The following is a 25,636-nucleotide window of genomic DNA, read 5'->3' on the forward strand; positions in this document are numbered from 1 at the left end:
CGGTTCAGGCTAGATAATTTGCCTGTTAATTAAGCAAGGGTAATGTCAGACAGACGATCCAGCCTTGACATTGTCTGACTAACAAGACTAATAAGGAACTAATATGTTGCCACGAATATTGAGATCATATTCGCAAATATTTCAGCCTAAAAACCCTAAAGTTGTTGGGAAGGCTTATCGCAGCTACTGAAACGGCGATAACAATATCTAGATCCGACTCGGTAATAATGTATTGCTAGTTTCCATTTTGGTAACGGTATCATTAGTTTCTACGGTAGTTATCTGAAATGAAGGTTAAAACTTCAAAATAGCCCTTTTTCACTTCTATTACACTTAAAAAGTAATGTAGAAGAAAATTGAAAGTTTATTCGTACCCTCGCATTTTTCTTCAATTTTCTATCACATATTACATATTATTATAGCGGTAACCTTGATTTTTGTGACTTGTTCTTTAAGAATTTAAAGCGGTTGGTCATCATTTACTTTTTCAAACCCTGCTACATATTTATTATTGAGTTATTAAACATGTATTTCGTCTACGAAAGCATTATTGAAACGATTTAATCTCATATGAGAGTTAAAGAGCAAAACAATGTTGTATTTGGTAAAACATACATATATGATGGTTTAAGAATTTCTGACTATGATCTCTAAAATCTCAACATCAACTCAAAAAATTCAGATTCTCTTCGAATGTGTGTTTTCGAAATTATTTATGTCGATGCTTTCTTCTCTTACATGATTCCACAGTATCTCTTTTCTGACCTACGACAACATGAATACCTGCCCGCATGATAAACTGCATCTCTTTTGCTTTAAAAATGAATGCAACTGCTAAAAGTCATTCAATATAATGCGGCTGTCTATGTAACTGCATCCATCCATTGATGGTATCTTTACGAGCAAATGAATGAATGCATAAATAAACGTGAGTGAGAACTTGGATACTTGGCTAAATAAAAGTAAAACTCTTCAAGTTATAAAATTAAATTACTATGCTGGGTTCGAACCAGTTGTACTCTTGACAGAAAACGGTAGACACGTACACGCTTAAACAAGAAACAACAAACGGTAAAAGACGCTAAAAAAGTGAACCTGGTTAACATTAAAGCCAGAAACGCTCAAATCAAGAGGTATTTTGCAAAACGTCATACCAACCACACAAAACGATCAACACACATCGAAACGGGAGATCTCAATCGAATTGTTATTTTAAAACACGTACGAATGAATACTAACCACCACCGCCAACCACCAATTTACGACGAGTACGAGCAACCAAAAACTCACAATACATTCAAGTAAAGTTCGAATATTCATCGATCTAGCAGCAACAACAAATAAATAACTAACTAATATGTATTGTGTGTAGTTTTTGTTTCTTATTTTTTATTATTTTTCGAAATTTGAATTTTTATAACTTTTATATTTAATTTGTTTTTTTTTTGCTTTTTTATACATATGCGCACATACAGACAGTTTCAATGCGATATCCACGTTTTAGTTTGTGTTTGAGCTTCTGACACTGTGGTCGATCGGTTAATCAAGTCAATTCGATCTTTGAATACCCGTGTATCTTAAATTTTGTTTCTTTAAGTTATTCAATATCAGTGTGTTTTCCGTACGTGTACGATTGATTTATTCATCTATCCGTGTAAAAGATATATCTAACGATTCCCATATAAACAACATTTATCGAGCGATAGATCGTAGTAAATATAACAAAAACTACAATATCATTTGTTAATTTTCCTTGTACATTGTTCATTTGTTGGTACGTTTGTTCGTTATTTTTTGTGCTTTGTGTTTTTTCTTCTTGTTTATTTGGTATTGTGTTTGTTGATGTTGTTGCTTACCCGTCATACATTATTTTGAAATTGGTTAGTGCAATTGTTGTTGTACCAGCGATTGCGATTGCTGTTTTTTGTTTTTGCTTCTACTACTGTTTCTGTTGCTTCTTGGTCTGAAGTCAAGTTAAATATCTGTTGCCCATTTGCCATTTAATATTGAGCATTAAGGTGATCAACAGTGGTACGGATATGCACAGCGGATACCACCGATGTTACGAACAAAAATATCTTCGTATTCATTTGTATGTGTGTATGTATGCCTATATCTGTGCGTATGAGAAACGCTAATAAAAACATGAAGAGAAAAACAGTATTTTAAAGTCAGTGATTGAATGACAGACGGATAGACTGACTAGTGGTTTGTTGTATGATTGAATCGTTTGTTCAGTCGGTCTGGTTTGTCGTGGTGTTAACATTTACAGAAACATACCAATTTGCGGTTTTTCTCGTACTTACAACGGGGAGTGTTGCTAACTTGTTAGCTTTTCGTATTTAACGATATTTGCACTGTTTTCAGCTGCATTCCCTGAGAGTTTTTGAAAAAAGCATCAATTATTCTTATATTGTGTGAGTTTGTACATAAATATCTATGTCTGCAACTATTTCTGTGTGGCAGTGTATGATCCCGTCTATAAGCGAGAGTGTGTGTTTTTATGTTTGTCTTTTTAGAGTGTTAGTACTCCTATGTGAATTTTTAGTCAATGGCAAAATTTTAAATTGCAGACACTATTGTGCAATTATAAAAAGTATGTATGTACATTCATTATACGTAGATGTAAGTGTGATTTTATACATACATATGTATGTATCTAGAGAGCAACATATGCTTGCAGTGAGTGTTTATGTTTGGAATGTTTTTGTTAAGATCAATTGATCAAGATTTTCTTGAAAAACTGTAATAATAAAAAAATAATAATAAATGCATAACTTTAAATAATTTTCAAATGTGTCATTAGTACTCGTACATAACATATTAAAATAAAACCAAAATAAAATGTTAATAATTTATTAAGATGTTTGGAAATCCCCAAGTAATAAAACCGATATAAATAAATTGCAAATTCAATACCTGTTTAAATAAATTAAAAAAATAAAAACGTTGCCAGATTGTACATAATTAAAATCATATACACCATACATAGATATAAATATTAGTAATTATAAACATTCCTACAGTACCGTGGATGTGACAAATCCACTTATCTGAAAAAATGTATTTTATAGGAGATCAAAAAACATTTTAAACATGACAAAAAATGTTCAAAATTTTTTAATAAGTTGATTTGATCGGTGCATTATCTTTGGATGAAGAAGGCATTGACTTACCCGACTAGATAAATATATCCGCCTTTATGTTGCTATGTTGACTACAAAAATTGTCGTATGTCGTTTTGTCAAACGTCTACAGAATATGTATGTACTTATACAAAACTTGAGTTTTAACTTTGTAGTTTACAACAAAAAATCACTAGCACACCGACCTAATTTGAAATTGGTCCAGCTCACGAACGATCATCGCTAGAGTCAAAATATTTTAGAAATCATCATAAAGTAAAATAAGTGTTTGTTGAAGCCGTGTACAATTTTGAATTATTCATGTAAAATCGTGTCCGTTTTGGGATATTTTTCAAAATCATTCCAGCTCACGAATGGTCAACACTACGCCCAAAATATTTTGGGTAACATTATAAGACATAACAAGCTATATTTTGAGAAGGTTTAAATGATTCTTGATTTGATTTTTTCTCAAAATATACATTATTATGTCATATGATGTTACCCAAAATATTTTGTATTTTGGCTTTCGTAATCCCAAAAGAGACACGATTTTACATCTCCATTTCAAAATTGTAATCGGCTTCAAAAAAATTTTGTTTTAATTTATAATGAGTCTCAAAATATTTAGAGAAATGTTTTTTTTTTAATTTTGGGGTCTTTGTTTTAAGGAACTACTTACACTTGTATATACATATATACATATGTACATATGTAATATCGGGTATCATTTAAAAGAGTTTTTTACGCCACGTATGTATAAAGGTGTACCAATCCAATATTATATATATTATAGTACCAATGAGGAATATTATAACGTTAAGAAAACTATTCTTCACTGTTGAAACATTTTTGGATGTGTATTTAGCTAGAAACAAAAATAATTTAGGAATAATCATAAAAAACTTAAATTTTGAGAGGGGCAAAGAGGCGTAACTTACAAAAAGACGATTTTTCTGAGTGAATCGGTCTAATAGAAATACAGACATTGTATGAATAATATTTAAATATTTTTGTTAATATTAACACCTCCACCTTCAACATCATCTTCAACTTAAATAGCAGATTTATTGCTAAACTCTTCTCAATTGTAAACAAAGCAGCATCATTCATCCTACAAATAATAAAAACAACTGATCGTTTTTATGAACATTATTAAAGAGTGTATGAGTGCAAAAACAAATTTAAATAAAATATATTTATAGTGAATTATTGTTAAACATCTACATATTTAGTTATCTACATTAACATATAAATAACTTAAACTATCAAAAGGTATGTAGTATTCCAAAACATAACTTTTATTTAAAATGGATATGAATCTGTCTGAATTATTGAGTGTGGAGAATTGTTCTTTGCATTTATAATTTTCATATTCTTATCCAAGAATATTTTGGCTATGCCAAATCTTATATAACCACCATCAAAGTATGTAACTTAAATTAAATTTCGGAAAAATTATTAAATTTTTGGCCAATTTTAGAGTGACTTTCGGAATAAGGCCTTTCACGTTGACTTGTTTCAATTATGGACCACGCTCTACAGAATAGAAAGAATGATTAGTTTCCTTAAGCAAATAATCTTAAATGATTTATTGACACAACAGAATTGCTGATTTATTTCATGTTTCAATTTTATTTTTATGAGCTAAAGTTCAAATTCATACTTCAAGTTGTTAGAAAAAAGTAAAAGTATAAACCAGTGTGATGTCACTGGTTTGTTTGCATCTAAATTATATTCAAAGACTTTAAAGTTCTATTTCTATTCACTGCTGTGAGTATTTGTTTGCATAAGAAATTTTTTTTATAACTTGTGAATTGTTTATGTAAACACACGGTTTATTTTTATTGTTTAAATACTACTTACTAATATATAATACTTATGCAATTATTTTAATTTTTTTATAATTTATATTAAGTGGGTAAGCAAAATTATATTAAATATAGAAATCAAATCTTACAAGAATTTTTGAATGCATATTTACATACATATTTATGTATTTACATGTATATTATGATTCAGGATATCAATCAGTTAATATATACATGTATATAAAATCATATACATACATAATTACACATATCATTTTATGCGTTTCGACCTGTCTAATAATTATTTTAATATTGTTGTTTTACACTAATACCCGTACTGACAGACCGACAATCTCTGAAAAGCGTACAAAAAAATATTTGCAGGGATGTTCTAACTACATTAATACTTACATGGAATCATCAAATTTTGATAATAAGTAATCTAGTAGTTATTTTATACATTACTTGGTAATGAGTGGTTGTTATTAACATTAACAATAGGAAGGATAGGATTTGTAGTCGTATGTCTAATAAAGAATTTGTTAGTGGTTCTAACCCTAGTCAATATTAGGTTTTTTTTTAAATTGATTTTGAAAAACAGTTTTTCATCAATAAATTGCAAAACTACATCGCAATTAAAGTAAAATTCAACATAAATATGTACATATTTTACAATAAACTCACAACAGATGTAGGGTATCATATGGCGGCCCAGCCCCACCATATTTTCTTATTTGTTTTTTATTTAAAAATGCTACGAGTATGTGATGTTTCAATAATTACTCCAAAATAAAAATGTAACACATTTTGTTAAAAACAAAAATAAATAAATAAAATAGTGTATAGTAAAAAATAAAACCGTATTATGTAATTTATAGGTTTGCGCGGTATACTCGTATGAATATAAAATAAAAATAATAAATACATTTCTTTGTTGCTTTTGGTATTAACCATGAATGAATGTGCAAGTATCGCAATTTGACCATCATTAGTTACTGTTTTGTCTTTAATGCGCTCCTAAAATTCATTTGTACCTTGCCAACGGAAATGAATTCCAAACATTTACGAGTCTTCAAATGTACAAGTACGAACATGATACACATTCATCCACACAAATATCTAATACAGTGAAACACACTTATAATGAATTTTAAAGGGACCTGCTAAATAACTACATTGTTATAAGAAAATAACGAGATATAATTGCATGGATTTATACATAGATAGCTAGTTTGAAAGGAGGATGTATATACGCCGTTATGTAGTATGATGTTACCCAAAATATTTTGGGTTTAGTGTTGTCCGTTAGTGAGCTGGACAGTTTTCAAGAAAATATCGTATGGGGGACACAATTTTTCATGTTCAATTCAATATTTTACCTAGCTTCAAAAAATCTTTGTTTTGTTTTATGATGGTTCCCAAAATATTTCTAGTCTATCGGTGATCGTTCGTAAGCTGGGCCAATTACAAAAAAGTCCCTTTTTAGTTATTTTTTTAAATTTTACAATTTTTTCTTAAACAAAATATACAATATGTGGTATAATTCGAAAGGTTTTTTAAAGCCAGGTCTAGTGGTTTGCAAAATTTACATACATTGCGCATACATTTTACTTTTATTAATGAAAAACTTAACAATTTTAAATATTTTGGAATATGACAATTATGAGCAGACGGTTATTTATGATTAATACATCATTGGACACGGCTTCAAACCCCCTTTCAAACGTTACCTCATATTGGATATTTTGTTTCAAAACAAAACATACACATACATCAAATCCGAAGAAATACACATAGGCCGCTATCGAGCCTGTTGTGCGCTCCTTAACCAGTGCCTCAGGTGGCAATCGAACCCACCACCTAGACTAGAACACTAAACACTAACCTATCGGAGGCCACATTTACACATACGTATGTATGTGTAATGTATGAGTATTTCGCACATTTACTCATAGCTCACAATTCATATAGTTATATAGTTCTATCCATTCTCAAAAATGTCTTCTAACTTCTTTGAGATTTGATTTGTTTAAAGTTATTTACAAAGTAGTTTAACGATGTTTTTGAGTTATTCCAATAATTGCTTATTCTACGAGGAAAAATGTATTCATGTACTAAGTATTATGACTTTAAAATAAATTCGTAGTAACCGAGTTTTACTGTGTCTAAATCATATGAGCAATATACGAACATGCTAGATAAATTTATACATATGTAGAAAAATAAACAGCTTCAATACACATACATATGTACATATTTTGAAGAAATTTTTTGTTATTGTTTTTAATCAATTTAACCTTAACAAAAAAATTAGGACACTGTCCGTAAAAACCTGATTTAGTTTAAATGACCACAAATGAAGATGAATTAGGCAACAAAACGATTAAGAACGTATAGTCGGGCATAGCCGGCCATATGATACCCTACACCAGTGAATATGTTAAAATGTGAATTATTTTTTAAAAAATAAAACATTTACTTTGATTTTTATCTTAATTCAAAAGTATTTTAACAATTTATTGATAAAAAAGAGATTTTATAAAAGAGGGGTTATATGGGGACAAGGGGTTAATATGGGCCTATCCTTATAAATGTTGGTAGAGGGATTAACGTCTACATTAAAGTTTTTTATGCAGAATTTCATAGTGATATTAGCGTTTTTTACCTTCACTTTATTTTTTGAAAGGGACTTCGTATGGGAGCTAGGGTCAAATGAATCCTGAACATTACAAAAATTGACAGTTTCGTTTAGGCTTAAGTAAAACTAAGTTTTGCTAATATTTATCCGCTTAAAAGTCTTATTAGGGGGTTACGGTTGTTCGGGGCTAGGTGAAATAATGGACTTCAACAGGCTTCATCCTTGGGTCAAAAGAAGGGTGCCAAATTTCATCAAATAATCTTGAAAATAGCGAAGTGTAGCGTGCGCACAAGGTTTACATGAACACACAGACGGACGGACATAGCTAAATCGACTCAGAAAGTGATTCTGAGCCGATTGATATACCAATATGATATACCATCAGCTCAAACGCATAATACCCTCCCCACTATAGTGGTATAAGGTCTAATAAAGGTTTTTATTAATGTGAATTTCAAAAACGAACTACATTTTTAATGCGTTTTAGATGTGATAATTTCTGGTGGTTAAATTGACATAGAGCTTTGTCTAGACAATCGAAATATGATCTAATTATATTAGAGGTCAGGGGTCATAGATATCACAAAATCTCTGCAAATAGTATATTGGGTACTGCTCGTCGTACGACTTTAGATGTTATTACAACTTTTGTAGAGAGTCCAATTTCCAATATTTTATTAAACTAACTTTAAAGCGCCATTATAACACATCAAATTGAAACTCTCAAACACAAACAAAAATAGGTAGCTTTTAAGAGAGCCAATTTGATTTAAGGGATATTTTTAAAATATCTTTTAAAACTCGTCGATCATGCTTTAAAGTTTAAACATTGTCTTAAAATTTTCTCAAATATCCACAATCTGTTTATTAATTTTGTTAATAAAATTTTTATTAAAACGAAAACTGAAACCGGTTCATTCTGAACATGTCAATTCTATTTTGTCAAAACCATTTTTTACACTTCATTTTAATTTCCATTTTTTGAAATCGTACCACTGTACAACCTATAAAGAATTTAAAATAATTAATACTCAAAAGTAAATACATAATAAAATATTTTTTATTAGAAACTAGTTTTGAACAAATCACGTAGTTCAGAATACGTATTAGTCAATATTTGTCATTTGGACAACATACCAATATTTTATTTAAATTGACGTTCGCAAAATTAGTTTCTTTTAAATTAGCTCTATTTTAAATTATAGAACAAAAAAAAGAGAAATCCGTATTAAGAATGCGATTTAAATTATCGAGAAAATTAGCTCCACGTAAAAATTATAATAAATAAACATTTTAAAGCAAGTATTAATTTTCTAATTTAGAAATTACAAATGACTTGTTTTATTTGTTTACATTTTACTTGCGATAATTTTGCAATTTTTAAATTCCAAAGAAAAAACATTAAAGTGTTCTCCTCAAAATTGTATGATACAAATGTTTCAAATACATTTTAGTACTTAAGGGGTTTAATATGTACTTCAGTTCTATGGGTTGTAAACCAATTTCAGACAAAAAATTAGGCTGATTGGATAACGTTAACAGGTGCCGCAACGGCTCTGAAGTTTGCAAGTGCATTTACAAGGGGAAAATATCGATTTTTTTCAGTTTTTGCTTAAATTTCGCCATAATGTGCACAGAGTAAGCATTTCGGAAAGATATAAAACACAAACATAGCTTGAAAACTTTAAAAGTTATAGCAAATTCCCCAGGCCATTAACGTGTCTAACAGCGCATAAATTCGAAATGTGGCAAAAAAATTTGCTTTTGTTACTTAAAATATACCTATAATTACTCGAATATTATTTTTTGCCCTTATAAGATAACTCTAACTCGTTCTCAGCTATGATCAAAAAAGTTTGTTTTTTTCCAACAGCTGTTTCAAATCTCCAATTTCAGTTTTTTTTAAACTTTGTTAAACGAATTTTGAAACTTTGTTAAACAAATTTTTAGATCTCATGGGGATTTATGGTAGATTAAATAGATAAGGCTATTAAACGGTAAAAAAATTAGATCAATAATTCTTACCGTTTAGCTGTATATGCGATTTGAACTCGGCGGATTTCGGGAAAATCGCATTTTTTTGTAATATTTTAGAGAATACGCATTAATTCTTTACTGTTGCACATTTTATATAAAGTATTATAGTTCAGATAATATAAAATATATATCCGAAGGTTTATTAAAATCGGACATTCTTAACCCATAAACTGTGGAGTTCAAAAGTCAAATTTTGCAATTTTTGTGATCCATATAGAATAATATTTATTTGTCGGCCATATTTACCAAAACTGACTGGAATTTATCGTATATAGTCCGATATTTAAAATACAGTGAAAAAAGTAGATTAACCCTTTATGGCACTTGGGAACAATATAACACCGAAGTTCAAAAATTCGAAAAAACACTCTCTATTTGAATAATGCTCTATATAATTAGAGGAATAACAGAAATAAAACAAAAAATTCTATATATTAAGTATAAAAATAAAAAATTACACTTTAACCCTTTTTGGCTATGGAGTAAACTTGAGGTGCACATTTTTAAAAGAAACATTTTGTTTCTAAAACTGATAATTTACGTAATCCTTTTTACGGTCGATTTTCAATCTAATATGTCAATCTAATATTTCTGTTATTCCTCTAATTATATAGAGCATTATTCAAATAGAGAGTGTTTTTTCGAATTTTTGAACTTTTTATAGCTGAGAACGAGTTAGCGTTATCTTATAAGGGCAAAAACTAATATTCGAATAATTATAGATATATTTTAAGTAACAAAATGGTTCTTAGAATATATCCCAAAAAAAGCAAATTTTTTTGTCACATTTCGAATTTATGCGCTGTGAGACACGTTAATGGCCTGGGGAATTTGCTATAACTTTTAAAGTTTTCAAGCTATTTTTATGTTTTATCTTTCCGAAATGCTTACTCTGTGCACATTACGATTTCTTTACAATAAAGTTCAAAATTTATTACTAAATGCCGAAATTTGAGCAAAAACTGAAAAAAATCTGTATTTTCCCCTTGTAAATGCACTTGCAAACTTCAGAGCCGTTTCGGCACCTGTTAACGTTATCCAATCAGCCTAATTTTTTGTATGAAATTGTTTTACAACCCATAGAACTTCGTTTTTTTGGAGCACTCTAATGTACATACATATGTATATGGTAGATATATCGCTCATTTACTACAAGACTTGCATAAGTAAAGTTGGTCATTTTGTGAAACGATAATTTGTTTTATGTATAAATATTGAAATTCTAAACGGAAGCAATTGTTCAAAATTCATTAACAGTAAAAATTCTTAATTTCAAGTTATGTTGAAAAATTTGGAACCGAAACAGAAGCATTTGTTCAAAATCCTCAGAATAATGATTCATTAGCAATAAGAAAATGTTGAATGAATGTTTTGGAAATTTTTTGTTAAAACTTTGGTAAAAAAAAATAAATTGTCAATGGCAACGCCATTGCTATGAAATCTTGTAGTAAATGAGCGATATCTACTATTATGTTAGCGATAGAACAAATATTTTAATATCTCAAATCATATGATTGATACTTTTCGTCAGCACAAACGGTAATTTAAAATAAGGAATAAATATTTACACGACGTTTAGTAAATTATCAACTGCATATGTACATACGTACACACGATAAGTAAAAAGAACATAATGTTAATTTTTCGAAATGTCAAAGTAAAAACTATATTCCAATAAAATACATAAACATGTTTAATTAACTAGAAAAACTTGATGTTGTTTAATTTTTTTGTTTGCTATTTCATTAAAAGTGGTTAGTTTCTGTTGGTCTAGTCGGTATTGGATCTGCTGTTAGAGCTATTAGTACGAAATTGTTGCTACTTTTAATACTCTTCGTTTGATGGTGCCACTGCAACTTCATTGAACTTGAAATTTCTTAAAATTCATTAAAAAAAATCATACTTGCTAACAACATTGCACATACATACATATGTATGTATGTACTTATGTATGAAACATTGCACAATGGTCGATTATTTAAAAACAACGGAAATACTTAAATATGTATACAATATTTTTACAGATTTAAAAATCTTCTTAATGAAATTTTATACTTATAGAGTTTTAGATCTATGTATATATGTGTCTTCTATATATATAAAACTGAATATGTGTTTGTATGTTTGTTTGTTTGGACTTTATAGACAGCTAAACGGCTGGACCGACTTTTCTGAAATTTTCATATTGTGTTCCTCTATATCTAGAAGGAACTATAGGCTACTTTTTACTTCAAAGTTTCAAGTGGTCGACGTGCCACGCCCACACTCAAAATAAGTAATAAAAGTCGCATATCTCAGAAACTGCAAGAGTTGGAGTCCTCAAATTTTGTATGGACAACTTTGACATCCACAACAATATTTTTGGATAAAATGGGCGGAATGGCTATAGTGGGCGTGGCACCTTCCATATGAAGAAAATCTTAAATCAATATATCTGAGAAAATATAACAGAATACTAATATAATTGACACTTTAGTGTCAATATGATTATTTAAGGCGTACTAGCAATAGGGGGCGTGGCACCCCCATATGAATTAAATGCAAAAATTCGCTTATCTGGGAAACTATTGGAGTTAGAACCTTCAAATTTTGTCCGAAGAACTTTAGCATCCATGTAAACATTTTGTGTAATATATGGCGGACTACCAATGGGGGGCGTTGCTCCTCCCATATGAATAAAATATAGTTTATCTGATAAACTAATAGAGCTAGCTCCTTAAAATTTTGCACGAAGAACTTTAATATTCATCTGAACATTTTGGGGAAAAAGGGCGGACTTTTATCACGTGGGCTTGGAACCCCCCATATGTATTAAATAGAAAAATTCGTATAATTGAAAAACTATTAGAGCTAAAATCTTCAAATTTTGCAAGAACAACTTTAACATCCATGTAAATAAATTGGTCTATTAAGAAACTAATAGACCTAAAATCTTCAAATTTTGCACGGAGAAATGGCTGGACATTCATTAGGAACCTCCCATATGAAATAAGTAGAAAATATATGTCTGGGAAACTATTAGAGCTAAAATCCTTTGACATTAATGTGAACATTAGGTACTAATTGGCGCACTAGCAAATTGGAACCTCCCATATGAATTAAACAAAAAATTTATATATCTGAGAAACTTTTAGAGCTAGAAAATTTTATATGAAAAACTTTGACATTTATTTGAATATCTAGGGAAAAATGGGCGGACTTTCAATGGGACATTGGCATCCCCCATATGAATTAAATACAAAATTTCGTACATCATTATATTAATAAATTTTTTCATAGGTTACATTAAAATCTAAATTAACGTTTGGAAAAATTGGCGAACTTACAATAAATTGCGTGGCATCCCCAAAATATAAAAAATGTATATCTAGAAAACTATTATATTTAGAATCTTCAAAATCGTAAAGTGATTTTTTATATACATTGATTTTAGGGTAGCAAAGCACAATGGGTAGAGCTAGTAGCATATATAAAAGATATTTTGGTAGAAGCATATAAGAATACCATTTAAATTTTGACATTTTAGTTGTTGACAGTAGTGGAAGCTTTGCCAATTGTTACAATTAATGAAATTTCGCCAAAAAAAATGGCATTAAAATTGTAAAATTTAACTACGATAAATGGTGCATCTATAAAAGCAACATTTTCAAAAATTCCATATATTATTGGTCATTATATTCGTATCTCTGAAAACACTATTAATAAATTAGTCGATGCATATAATGGATCGGGCTATTATAATATAATAACAATCTATATTTCAGATCGACAAAGACTACATGTAAGCCCGTTGTAGTAATTTTTGAAAGAGGACTTTTAAAAGGGGCTCAATTTTGGTTTGGTAACTTCTAAAAACATATAATTTTTATCGAATTTTGTCTTTTATACCCTACACCACTATAGTGGGAAGGGTATTATGCGTTTAAGTATACAGTATACCAATCAACTCAGAATCAGTTTCTGAGTCGATTTAGCTAACTTTGTGCGCACGCTACACATGATAATTTTATTAAATTTGGCACTTACCCTTCTTTTGACCCAAGGACGAAGCCTATGTTTGAAATCGGTACCCCCATACCCCCGAATATGGCTATTGAGCGCATAATTATGTTAAATGTTCTACTATTTCTACAGGGCTAGATTGCATAAAATCTAATAAGGACCAGAATAAATAATTTTTTAAAGTTGGTATGAAAAATAGGAAGTTTTAGTGTAATGTGGAATTTTTAGTATACAAAAAATAATTGGGAGTGAATACTAAAAAAATCTGGTGGCAGTGTGTTGTTTTTCTTTTATTATTTAAAACGTCATTAGGTATCGTATTAACAATGATCATTCAAACAATAACTCAGTTATGTATGAATATCAGCGGGAGAGAACGGTAATTGAAATGAACATTAATTTTAATTGGCTTTAAAGTTAAATATATAAATGCTTGAAATTAATGATTAAAATATGTAAATACATACATACATATGTTTGTTTGTATGTAATATGGCAGCAGATGGGTTAAAATTATTGTAGTAAGACAAAGATTCTTTTTTTATAAATCTTTAAAATGTTTATACAAAGATAATTATTACGAATTTATTAAATAAAAATTGCATTTTTTAAAGTATTTTTTAGTTCAAATGTACATATATTTAACCAATAAATGCCAAAGAAGGAATTAGAAAAATTAGATAAAAACAGTTAAATTGTTTTAAAGCTGGATGTCCACATAACGCGCTCTCTCTCTCTCTCTCTCTCTCGCTCATTTACTACAAGAGTGGCATAATCCAAGATTCGGTTTTTTGAACTAAATGTGTCATACTAAAGTCTTTCATACAGTATAATTAAATATTAAATTTAAATGAACCAAATATTAACATCTACTATCTGAATCTGGTTTAATTTTTCAAATCCCTTAATTTGTTCAAAGCCATTTTTCCCGAAACTCCTTTTTTTGGGATTACGCCAAAAAGAGCGATATGTATGTACATATGTATTTGACCCAAGTTTACTGCTGACAATAATATTTAATTTATCTATCTATATATATAAAAATGAAAGTGTGTTTGTATGTTTGTAGGTTTGTATGTTTGTATACATATTTGAAGTTTATAGACTACTAAACGGCTGAGCCGATTTTCGATTTTTTTGAAATTTGCACAGTGTATTCCTGTATATCCGGAAGAGGTTATAGGCTACTTTTTATTTTGAAATTTCAAGTGGGCGAGGAACCACGCCCATATTAAATCAGTATATCTGAGATAATATAACAGTTAGAGTCCTCAAATTTTGTCGGAGCCACTTTAGAGTCAATATGATTATTTAGGATAAAAAGTAGGCGGACTAGCAGCAGAGGGCGTGGCACCTCCCATATAAATTATATACACAAATTCGTTTATATTGGAAACTATTACAACTAGAATCTTAAAATTTTGCACGAAGAACTTTAACATCCATGTAAACATTTTGGGTTATAAATTGGCGGACTACCAATTAGTTGAGCGGTACCTCCCATACAAATTAATTACAAAATTCGTTTATAATGATAACAAATAGAACTAAATTCTTAAATTTTTGCACGAAGAACTTTAGTATTCATCTGAACATTTTGTAAAAAACAGAAAGGATTTTCATCTGGGGGGCTTGAAGCCCCCATATAAATTAAATAGTCAAATTCGTATATCTGAGAAACTATTAGAGCTAGAATCTTAAAATTTTACATGAAGAACTTTGATATTCATGTGAACATTATGAGAATAACGGGCAGACTTTCAAGGGGGGCTTGGCACCTCCCAGAAACTCATAAAACTAGAATCTTCAAATTTTACATGAAGAACTTTGACATTCATCTGAACATTTAAAAAGGGGCGGACTTTCAATGGGGTGCTTGCCACTTCCCATATGAATTAAATACAAAATATGGTTTATCTGGGAAACTCATAAAACTAGATTCTTCAAATTTTGCACGAAGAACTTTAATATTCATCGGAACATTTTGAAAAAAGGCTGATTTTCATTTTGGGGCTTGGAGCCCCCATATGAATTAAATAGAAGAATTTGTATATCTGAAAACTATAAGAGCTAGAATCTTCAAATTTTACATGAAGAACTTTGACATTCATGTGAACATTTAGAGAATAACGGTCGGACTTTCAATCCCATATGAATTAAATACACAACTTCGTACATCTGGTAAACTATTAGATTATAAAAATTCTTCATAGGTTACATTAAAATCTTAATTAACTTTCGGGAAAATTGGCGAACTTGCGACAATTTATGTAACAAATTGTATATGTGGAAAACTATTGTAGTAAGAATCTTCAAAATCGTTAAGTTGGTTTTTTATTTATATTGCTTTTAGGGTAGCAAAGCACACTGGGTATAGCTAGTTTTTTAATAAAACTTTGAATTTAAAACGAGAGTGAATTTTTAGTGTATTTATTTCATATTTTTAGTTTTTAAAAGTATTTATCATAATAAAACAATAATCTATGGTTGTATCATGGTATTTATTATGCGCATAAAACTTAGTAAAACTGAGTCTTACTATTTGTTTTTTGAATTATGTTTTTAAAAAATTATCATACGTATGTTCTCCCAATGTCTATGATTTTTAGTTTACAATATCGCTATCCGTAATGTTTTACAGAAAATTTTTATAGGTCATATGTATTACTTGTATGATACACTTTATAATGTTAAACATTTGCAAAATAAATATTTAATAAAATTAATTTTCCTAATAAAATATCCTATTTTTTCTATTATTTTTTCCTCCACTGTATGTTTAAGTTAGCACACTCATACACTAACATACATAAGTCTACAATCCGAAATAAACGATATACGAGTCAAGTTAAATGAATGAATGAAATTTGTTACAAGGGCAACTCAGACATAATTCATTCGAAATCAAAAAGAATTCATCACATCACATTAACAATGGCAAATTGATGAAAGACAACATAAAACATACAAACGTACATCTACTAACCGTTACAAACTCACACCATTCATAACGTAACAGTAAATCACTTCACATCAAGTGGCAATTTAGTTTATAAAAGCAAAGTCATCATTCAAAAATCTTACTGCTATCCTACAATTAATTTAACGTTTATTTTAATTAAATGACAACAACAAAAATATGAATAAAAGTCAATCTTAATTATAATATATCTTAATCTTCTAGATGATAAAAAACAGACGAACCTTTAAACGTCATCGTTAAATATGTATTGTCAAGATCACTTCCGGTAGCATACAAATAACATTATGTTGGTATAAGATTAATTGTAAGGCAATTTATAATTATTTGACTACTTTAAAGTTCATCGACCTGCTATTTATAATATACATACATACATATAATATACATACATATAATGTATCTTGTAAGAAAATTAAAAAAATCATCACGATGATTAATTAAAATGGACTAAAATATTTCTATTTTCATTTTATGCAAAAAGAATCTGAACAACGAATGTTTGCAGAAGTGGTTACTTCTGATCATTAAAGTAAAATATTACACATAAGTTATTTCAGTTATCGATAAAACGTTATTACCGAAACAATCGAAAAAATTTATTAATGAAAAATAATATTTTTTCGAACTTCTTACTTCACACCCTGAACAGTGTGAAGTATCATTTCCGCCTCCTCTTCAATCTCTTAACTTCGCAACGTTTCACAAAGAGCTACAAAACGTTAAATTTTTATTTATGAAATGATTTTTTTCGACAATTCAATTGGAATATTTGCCATTCATATTTATTCAGTTATAGGCCAAGCCCTTTAGAGATTAGGGCAATGAGGCAAAATATGAATGAATCGCTAAATCGCGACTTCATAACAATCTCTGAAGGGGTTCGTATTAATAGAGTGTATTTCAACGCCCGCAAGACTCAATGTTGTTTTTTAACACATAAGCACATGGCAGATAACGTTGTTTTAATATTTATGGGTTGTATAAATATTAAGGAATTGGAAACACTTAATGTTCTAGGCATGAAAATACAGTGCGATGTCCGCTGGAATAAACACAATTTTCAAGTGTCAAAAGAAGTATTCAAGTGTCTAGGTTTATTGAAACGATGTAATGCTTACTTCACGCCATATGATCTCCTTATTATTTATATCCGCCCGAAAATGGAATACAACTCTCATATATGGGCCCGAGCTTCAAAGTGTATTTTGGAGCTACTCGATTGATTCACTGGAGCACCGTCGCAACCTTGGCCGTATTTCACTGTTCTATCGATATTACAATGAACTGTTTTCCTTTTAAATTAGGGAACTTGTTCCCGATATCCGTATACACACGACTTTCATCAAGAACACACCCATTTGGGGTCGATTGACCAGTGGACCGCACAAGGCATTACAGAGAGAATTCATTCTTCAGCCGCACCGTTCGTATGCGAAACAAACTTCCTGCAAAAGTATTCCCTGCTGTCCGATGTAAGAAGATTTAAATCAAATGCCCACAAAAACTACTCCCTCTATCCCCCTCCAACAACCTATTTTCTTAGTCCCAACACAATGCACAGCATAAGTAGGAGTCATCCCATATGTGCTGGTCCAAGAAAAAATAAAAAGAAGACCGATATGAAATGATTTTTTTGGAAATTTCTTTTTTCAAAAATTTTCAAAATAAAAAAATCTTAATAATAATAATTCTACAATTAATTATTTTCAGGTACACAAACAAAATGTCATTTTCCACTTTGTAATACTATTTATTATAGTTGGTAAACGGTTATTGGTTTGATCAGAATTTGTCCACGCGTGTCTTTAATGTACTAAATGGCATAAAAAGATCCGACCGTGAAATTAGACAGAAGTGAGAGTGACTGACGACTGTCAACGGAGGAAAGCAAAAACGACAAGAGAACACAAATAAAAATCGAACAAAAAAATCTATGGACTAAAATGGATTACAGTTATAGACTGTTATGGCTCTTTGGCGTTTTACTTGGTAAGTAATTGGTTAGTTGGTTGGTTGGTAAAAGACCTTTTTAGTCGCATAATAAAACTCAACTGCTAACTTGTATATATTCGTATGCTTGTGTAGATAGTACTAACCTAGAAATATACTAAATATAAATAAGAAAATAAAACTTGCATTCTATTTAATTAATATTCAAGACAACAAATTACAAAAAAAATAGTAAAACTAAAAAGTTATACGCACACAACCAACCTAGTACTAGTACTCGTACTATGTATGTGTGTATACTGTACATTGTAAATGCAGACTAGTTAATTACTAACTAGTAACTACTATTTATATGTATCTATATACGAACAATACTTTCGCATTCTTAGTTTATCAAAGTAAACTTATTATGCACGTTTGATTATTAGGATAACTTTTTTCCACTTTCAAATACAACAATTCTAGTTGGTGCAACACTTTGCTAAACTAAATCGCTGGATGTAAAGCTATGTTCTGACGACACAATTGGTAATTCAACCCCCAATTACGAACTGAATTACATATATAACTAGCTATACCCAGTGTGCTTTGTTACATTAAAAGCAATGTAAATAAAAAAAAACACTTTACGATTTTGAAGATTCTAACTATAATAGTTTTCCAGATATACATTTTTTACATATTGGGGATGCGACGCAAATTATTGCTCGCCAATTTTTCCAAACGTTAATTTAGATTTTAATGTAACCTATGAATATTTTCCCAGATGGGAAATGCCTAGGTCCTATTGAAAGTCCGCCCATTTTTCTATAAATGTTCACATGAATGTCAAAGTTTTTATGTAAAATTTTTGTATTTGATTCATATGGGAGATTCCAATTTGTTAGTCATGTATTTTTGCTTTAATAGTTTCCCAGACATTTAATTCAATTTAATTCATATGGAAGGTTCAAACCCCCTCTTATGAGAGTCCGCCCGTTTTCCTCAACATGTTCAAATAAATTTTAATTCTAGGTCTAGTTTCCCAGACAAACGACAACGCCAAATTAAGGATTTTTCAATATTTAAGGATTTTAGCTCTAATAGTTTCTCAGATATACGAATTTATCTATTTAATTCACTTGAATATTAAAATTCTTCGTGCAAAATTTTAAGATGCTAGCTCTATTAGTTTCCCAGATAAACGATTTTTTGTATATTTTATTCATATGGGAGGAGCAATGTCCCCCCATTGGTAATCCGCCAATTTATTACCCAAATTGTAATAAATGCCACTATAGGCATTCTGCCCATTGTGTCCAAAAATATTCTAATGGATGTCAAAGTTGCCCATACAAAATTTGAGGACTGTAGCTCTTGCAGTTTCTGAGATATGCGACTTTTAATACTTATTTGGGCGTGACACGTCGCCCACTTGATATTTTGAAGTAAAAAGTAGCCTATAGTTCCTTGCAGAGATATAGGATGACTCTGTGAAAATTTCAGAAAAATAGCTCCAGCCGTTTATCTGTCTATAAAGTCCAAACAAACATACATACACGCATTCATTTTTATGTAAATAGATGGGGGTGCCCCCTATTGCTAGTCCTCCAATTAAAATTTGAGGACTCTAGTTGTACCATGTTCCTAGATATTAGACTTTTGAAGAAGTGGTCGTGGCACCCCTTCCACTTGCAATTTCAAAATAAAAAGTAGCCTATAGTTCCTTCCAGATATAGGGGAACATACACTGAACATTTCAAAAAGATCGCTTCAGAGGTTTAGCCTTTAAATATATAAATATATATATATGGATTCGTCATATTTTTTACCCTTCACCTTCGTGAGAAGGGTATATATAAGTGATTCCGTTTGTAATTTCCACAATATAATTTTCCGACCCTATAAAGTACATATATTCTGGATCCTTACTCGGACTCGATTAAGCCATGTCCGTCTGTCTGTCTGTTGAAATCTATTTTCTGAAGACCCCAGATATCTTTGGGATCCAAATCTTCAATAATTCTGTCAGACATGCTTTCGAGATGTTTCCTATTGAAAAATCAGCCAAATCGTTTCACAAATATCTGAAATATGTGCAAACATCTGAGACTACCTCTGAAAATTTCCTCATTAAATTATAAATAAAAGCATAAAAAACAACAACGAGATAATGCAGTAATATGTTGGTAATACAGCTTATATTTGTTTGAGAATGGTAATAGAGTGGATATGAAAACAGTCACTATTTCTTTCTGCGCTAATACAGTTTATATTTGTTTGTGTGTATGTTATATTTGACATGTGTGCAAAGATACAATTCGATGAAAAATGTACTACAAATGATGTATTTATTTGTTATACTTAGTTCTTTTCACTTTGATGCAGATATAAAATATAAAATTATAATAAAATACAAAAATTAAATTACATAATTGAAATTTTATAAAATTAAATAAAATTATAAAAATAAATAAAAACTGTTTTTTAAAACATAAATTGTAGCATTTTTATTTATGATTTGATTTTTTTTTATTTTATCAACTTAATTTTTGTTTCTTATTTTAGGACCAATTTTATTTGCTGTTGTTTCTCTGCAGGACATAGCGAGTCCAGTTTTTCAAAACCACAAAACAAAAGAATGGACAAACTTAGATAACATTACATTTTCATTCGATTGCAGAAATCGTCCCGTAGGTTTCTACGCCGATATGGAGTACAATTGTCAGGTAAAGTATAACATTTATTTAATGCGTAATAAAATGATTTAAAATTTTTAAATCTTATGTTATTGTTATCCAATACTAATAAGTCTAGACTCCACGACTTTGATAATACCGTAGTTCATATTTTGATTTCCATAGAGCCTTCGTCTGACCAGGGGTTTTTATAAAATACACATTTTTAAAGACAAACTATTTGCCGAATGTAATACTGACAGATGTTCTCGATTATCATCCTATATTATCGCAAGACGACTTTGAACTCAACTAATTTATAAATTCGATTTTGAAAAGAAAATAAAAAACAAAAATATAATTTGTTTGGGTTGTTATTATTTTTTAAAAAGTGAATTTGTTCTATATACAATTATAAAAGTTTTATATCGTACAATTTACATTTGACTATAGCTCCCATACAAAGATCCTATCACAAATTAACTTTTATGTTCATAATTTACTTGTAAATACCATTATCGCAATAAAGTTTAGCATAAAAAGTCTCTAACCAAAGCAAACGGTTAAGTTGTAGTAGTGTATGTAGCAGAGAAGACAATATCATCAGATCCTTCTCTATCGACGACTTTACTTTCAGATGTTTTTTCATTTAGTTTTAGTTGGTACTTTTGTTTGTGTTGTTCGAAAGTAAACTAAACTTTTAAAATCTTATTTATTTTTATAATTTTTTGCACCTTCAGATATTTCACATGTGTGATGAAGAGGGCAATCGAATACCGCATTTGTGCGCTAACGAGACTTCATTCAATCAGGAATATCGTATTTGTGATTGGGACTATAATTTCAACTGCACGGAATCGCCTGTAAGTATTGCTTATAGATCTTTCTTATATGATAAATATCAGTTTTAACAAATTGCTTGACTCTTTCAGAAATGGTTTTACCTGAATGAACTAACCTATGCGACAGAACCACCAGATGAAGATGATGATTACTAGCAATAATTATAAATGACTCCACATAATTCCACTTGATGTAGATCCATGTTCCAATGTATAGTAATATTTGTTTTTTTTTTTTGTTTTGTTTTCATCTGGAATATTGTGGAATGTTGATTTCAACGAATTTTAAAGTGGCGGTGATGTCCGACCAAATTCCTGCTTTTTCTGTTATACTTAAGATGTACTAAGAGATTCTGTTAACTTTATCCGAAATTATAATTAAAGTTGTAAAATATGTTTTGATATTCTATACTATTCTTATATATTATTATTCACATTTTCCAATCTTCTGTTCTCTATTGAATTGTGTTAAATTAATTATTTTGTAAATGTTTAATAATGTATGTATGTGTAAATTGTTAATTTAAAAATGTACAAGAGCCTGTAAGTTGTTTTAAATTTGTTGATATTTTAGCTAATAAAATGTGTTAAATATTTTTATACTGTTATAAAAATACATAAACGTACAATAAATATAACTGATTACATTTATTTTTCGGCTAGGAGAAATATTGGACCGATTTCAACCATTTTCATCAAGGGCTCTTAATCAATTCAGAAAGTTGATTTAAGATGAGTGTTTAACCATTTTTTTTTTTTTTTTTTTTTTGCGCGTTACGAACATCAGCTGAAACTCAATTCGAGGTGCAAAAAGACCTCGAATAGACTTCAATACTTTTACAGTATAAGACTGAAATTATGTAAGAAATAAAATGCTATATTTCGTAGTTTACGAAGGACTTACCAGCAATATTATGTAACGTTTTAACGTCAAGTTGTATTACTTAATTAGCGCTCTGAATTACTATTGCGGTTTTCACGACCCATTCGTTTTGATAGTTCATCGCGATGTGTTTTTTTTTCAACTAATTGTTTTGTTATTTGTTGGAATACATGTGTATGATACAAAAATGCATATTGTCACCTATGTAATTAGAAAGCTTTTCAACTTAAGAAACTATTTCATCGAAACGATAATAGAACTTCAGAGGAATACAAATTGTTGAGTCAGTTGAGTTTAGCTACTTAAGACAATTATCAAAAAACCGATAGAAAAACATAAAGTTACAGAAGGTTACAAAAGAGTGTATAATATCGAACCAGGTCCTAGAGCATTCAAGGAAGTTTTTAAGTTTGTCGATGGCAAAAAATCCAATGATATTGAAAAACTACAAGTTGGTGATGAGATTTACCATGACATTGATAAGGTTGAACAATTTAGAAGTCAGTTTTCTAGCGTTTCTGGTCTTTCTGCTTAAGAAGTTCTTAACTCTAAAAAATCCGTAGGTTCGGATAATTTCTCTAATTTTATAATAAAAATACGACCTTCTGCAATAGATTTTTTGGTTGTTATATTTAATAATTGTTTGAATAGTGGATATTTCCTATGTTATTGACAATTCCCGAACAATATCAATGCTATTTATCACAGGAAAAAAATATGTTATCGTCAATTTCAAAATTTGAGAAGGAAGCGGTTTCTCTAGACATCGAGATAGCTTCTTTATAAGCTCATTCAACTATATTGTAATTTTTTTATAGTTAAATAGTTTAAAAGTTATTTCGAAACGACTCTTTTGTATACGCACTAGGGATGCCAATCCCGATCCCGAAAATTCCGGGATTTTTCGGGATTAGAAAATCCCGGTATTCGGGAAATGAATCCCGGGATTTTTTACTAAAATTTTTTTTTAAATTCTTTTTTGAGCCATAACTTGAAAATTACGATCTTAGTTTATTTTTGACTTATGTAGAACAAAATTCATTTTGAACCTTTTATTTTTTAAAGTGGTATGAAACCATATATAGTACAAACCAGTGTACACTAAACAGGTATATGCAATCGAACAGCTGATAATTTTTTTGTTTTCTTATTTGCATACCTTCTCTGTCAAAATATGTTTTTGTTTATTTGAAACAAAATAAAATTTTAATAATAAAAAAATTTAAAATGTTTAGTTTGTAAAAAAATAATATTGTTTGCACAAAAAATACATTTCAACCATCTTCCGCATTGCGCCCTTTCTGAGGTCCGCTGTCTTTAGCCAAACTTCATCCGTTTAGAATAGAACTTTAATGGCACAAATCAGGTCATTCCAGATATCAACTATCCCCCGTATTGCGCACGTTGAGAAGGCTGTTGTCTTTAGCCACACTTTGGTAGCCACAACACAACTTTATTGGCACAAATCAGGCCAATTCAGATATCAACAATCTTTAGTATTGCGCCCGTTTTCGCCCACTTTCGTTTGCCAAACTTTTGTAGCTAAAGATACAAATTTCGTGGCACAAATCAGGTTATTCCAAAATCTTGCTTTTGTCAGATCCTCTGCCAATTCCTCTGTAACATTTACCAATAGCATCCACCTTAATATAAGTATATAAACATGCATATCCCTTAAAATTCCATTTAAAATCACTGCATGTTTTTTGAAATAAAATTAAGAATTTTTTTAAAAGACAAACATCAAAAAATATTTTAATTTATTTTGACATTGAGCTCATACAATTACAAAAACAAAATACATGTTGTTTATACCCTACACCACTTTAGTGGGGAGGGTATATTGGGTTTGTGCTGATGTTTGTAACGCACAATAATATTGGTCCTACACCCACCTTAAAGTATACCAATCGGCTCAGAATCATTTTCTGAGTCGATTTAGCTATGTCCGTCCGTCTGTCCGTCCGTCCATGTAAACCTTGTAATCAAACTACAGGTCGCAATTTTGAAGATAATTCAATGAAATTTGGTACATGATCTTCTATTGTCCCAGGGACGAAGCCTATTGAAAATGGTTAAGACCGGTCCATTATTTCACCTAGCCCCCATACAACTGAACCCCTCGAATAGGGCTTTTAAAACTTGTAATCAATCTACAGGTCGCAATTTTGGAGATAATTCAATGAAATTTAGCACATGATCTTTTATGGTACCGTAGACGAAGCCTATTGAAAATAGTTAACATCGGTCCATTATTTCACCTAGCCCCCATACAACTGAACCCCCGAATAGGGCTTTTAAAACTTGTAATAAAACTAAAGGTCGCAATTTTGACGATAATTCAATGAAATTTGGTACATGATCTTCTATTGTCCCAGGGACGAAGCCTATTGAATATGGTTAACATCGGTCCATTATTTCACCTAGCCCCCATACAACTGAACCCCTCGAATAGGGCTTTTAAAACTTGTAATCAAACTACAGGTCGCAATTTCGGAGATAATTCAATGAAATTTAGCACATGATCTTTCATGGTACCGTAGACGAAGCCTATTGAAAATGGTTAACATCGGTCCATTATTTCACCTAGCCCCCATAAAACTGAACCCCCGAATAGGGCTTTTAAGTTCATAATTATGTTTAATATACTCATATCTCGACAAAAAGCTGCAATAACCAAGTTGTATCAATTTGATGCCAATATTAGT

The 25,636-nt window shown here is 30.1% G+C and overlaps 1 protein-coding gene across 7 annotated transcripts; it reads left to right on the forward strand.

Annotated features, from left to right (window-relative positions):
- Nucleotides 1–1,002: 1,002 nt before the first annotated feature.
- LOC119603185 (U-scoloptoxin(01)-Cw1a) lies at nucleotides 1,003–22,287 on the forward strand. 7 transcript variants are annotated; one of them, XM_037955316.1, is made up of 5 exons: nucleotides 1,003–1,133; nucleotides 18,307–18,585; nucleotides 21,094–21,254; nucleotides 21,944–22,066; nucleotides 22,136–22,287. In XM_037955316.1, exons 2-5 carry the CDS (start codon nucleotides 18,540–18,542, stop codon nucleotides 22,199–22,201), a joined length of 396 nt encoding a protein of 131 aa, XP_037811244.1. In that variant the 5' UTR covers nucleotides 1,003–1,133; nucleotides 18,307–18,539; the 3' UTR covers nucleotides 22,202–22,287. The 7 variants fall into 7 exon arrangements, with proteins under 7 accessions (XP_037811244.1, XP_037811382.1, XP_037811172.1 ...); XM_037955454.1 differs by having other exon boundaries at nucleotides 1,012–1,301; XM_037955244.1 differs by having other exon boundaries at nucleotides 1,012–1,071.
- Nucleotides 22,288–25,636: the final 3,349 nt, after the last annotated feature.

This window comes from Lucilia sericata, unplaced genomic scaffold, assembly GCF_015586225.1.
Source record: "Lucilia sericata isolate MDLA Ls3-8-SP2 unplaced genomic scaffold, ASM1558622v1 Contig000000F_arrow, whole genome shotgun sequence".
Classification (NCBI taxonomy): domain Eukaryota; kingdom Metazoa; phylum Arthropoda; class Insecta; order Diptera; family Calliphoridae; genus Lucilia; species Lucilia sericata.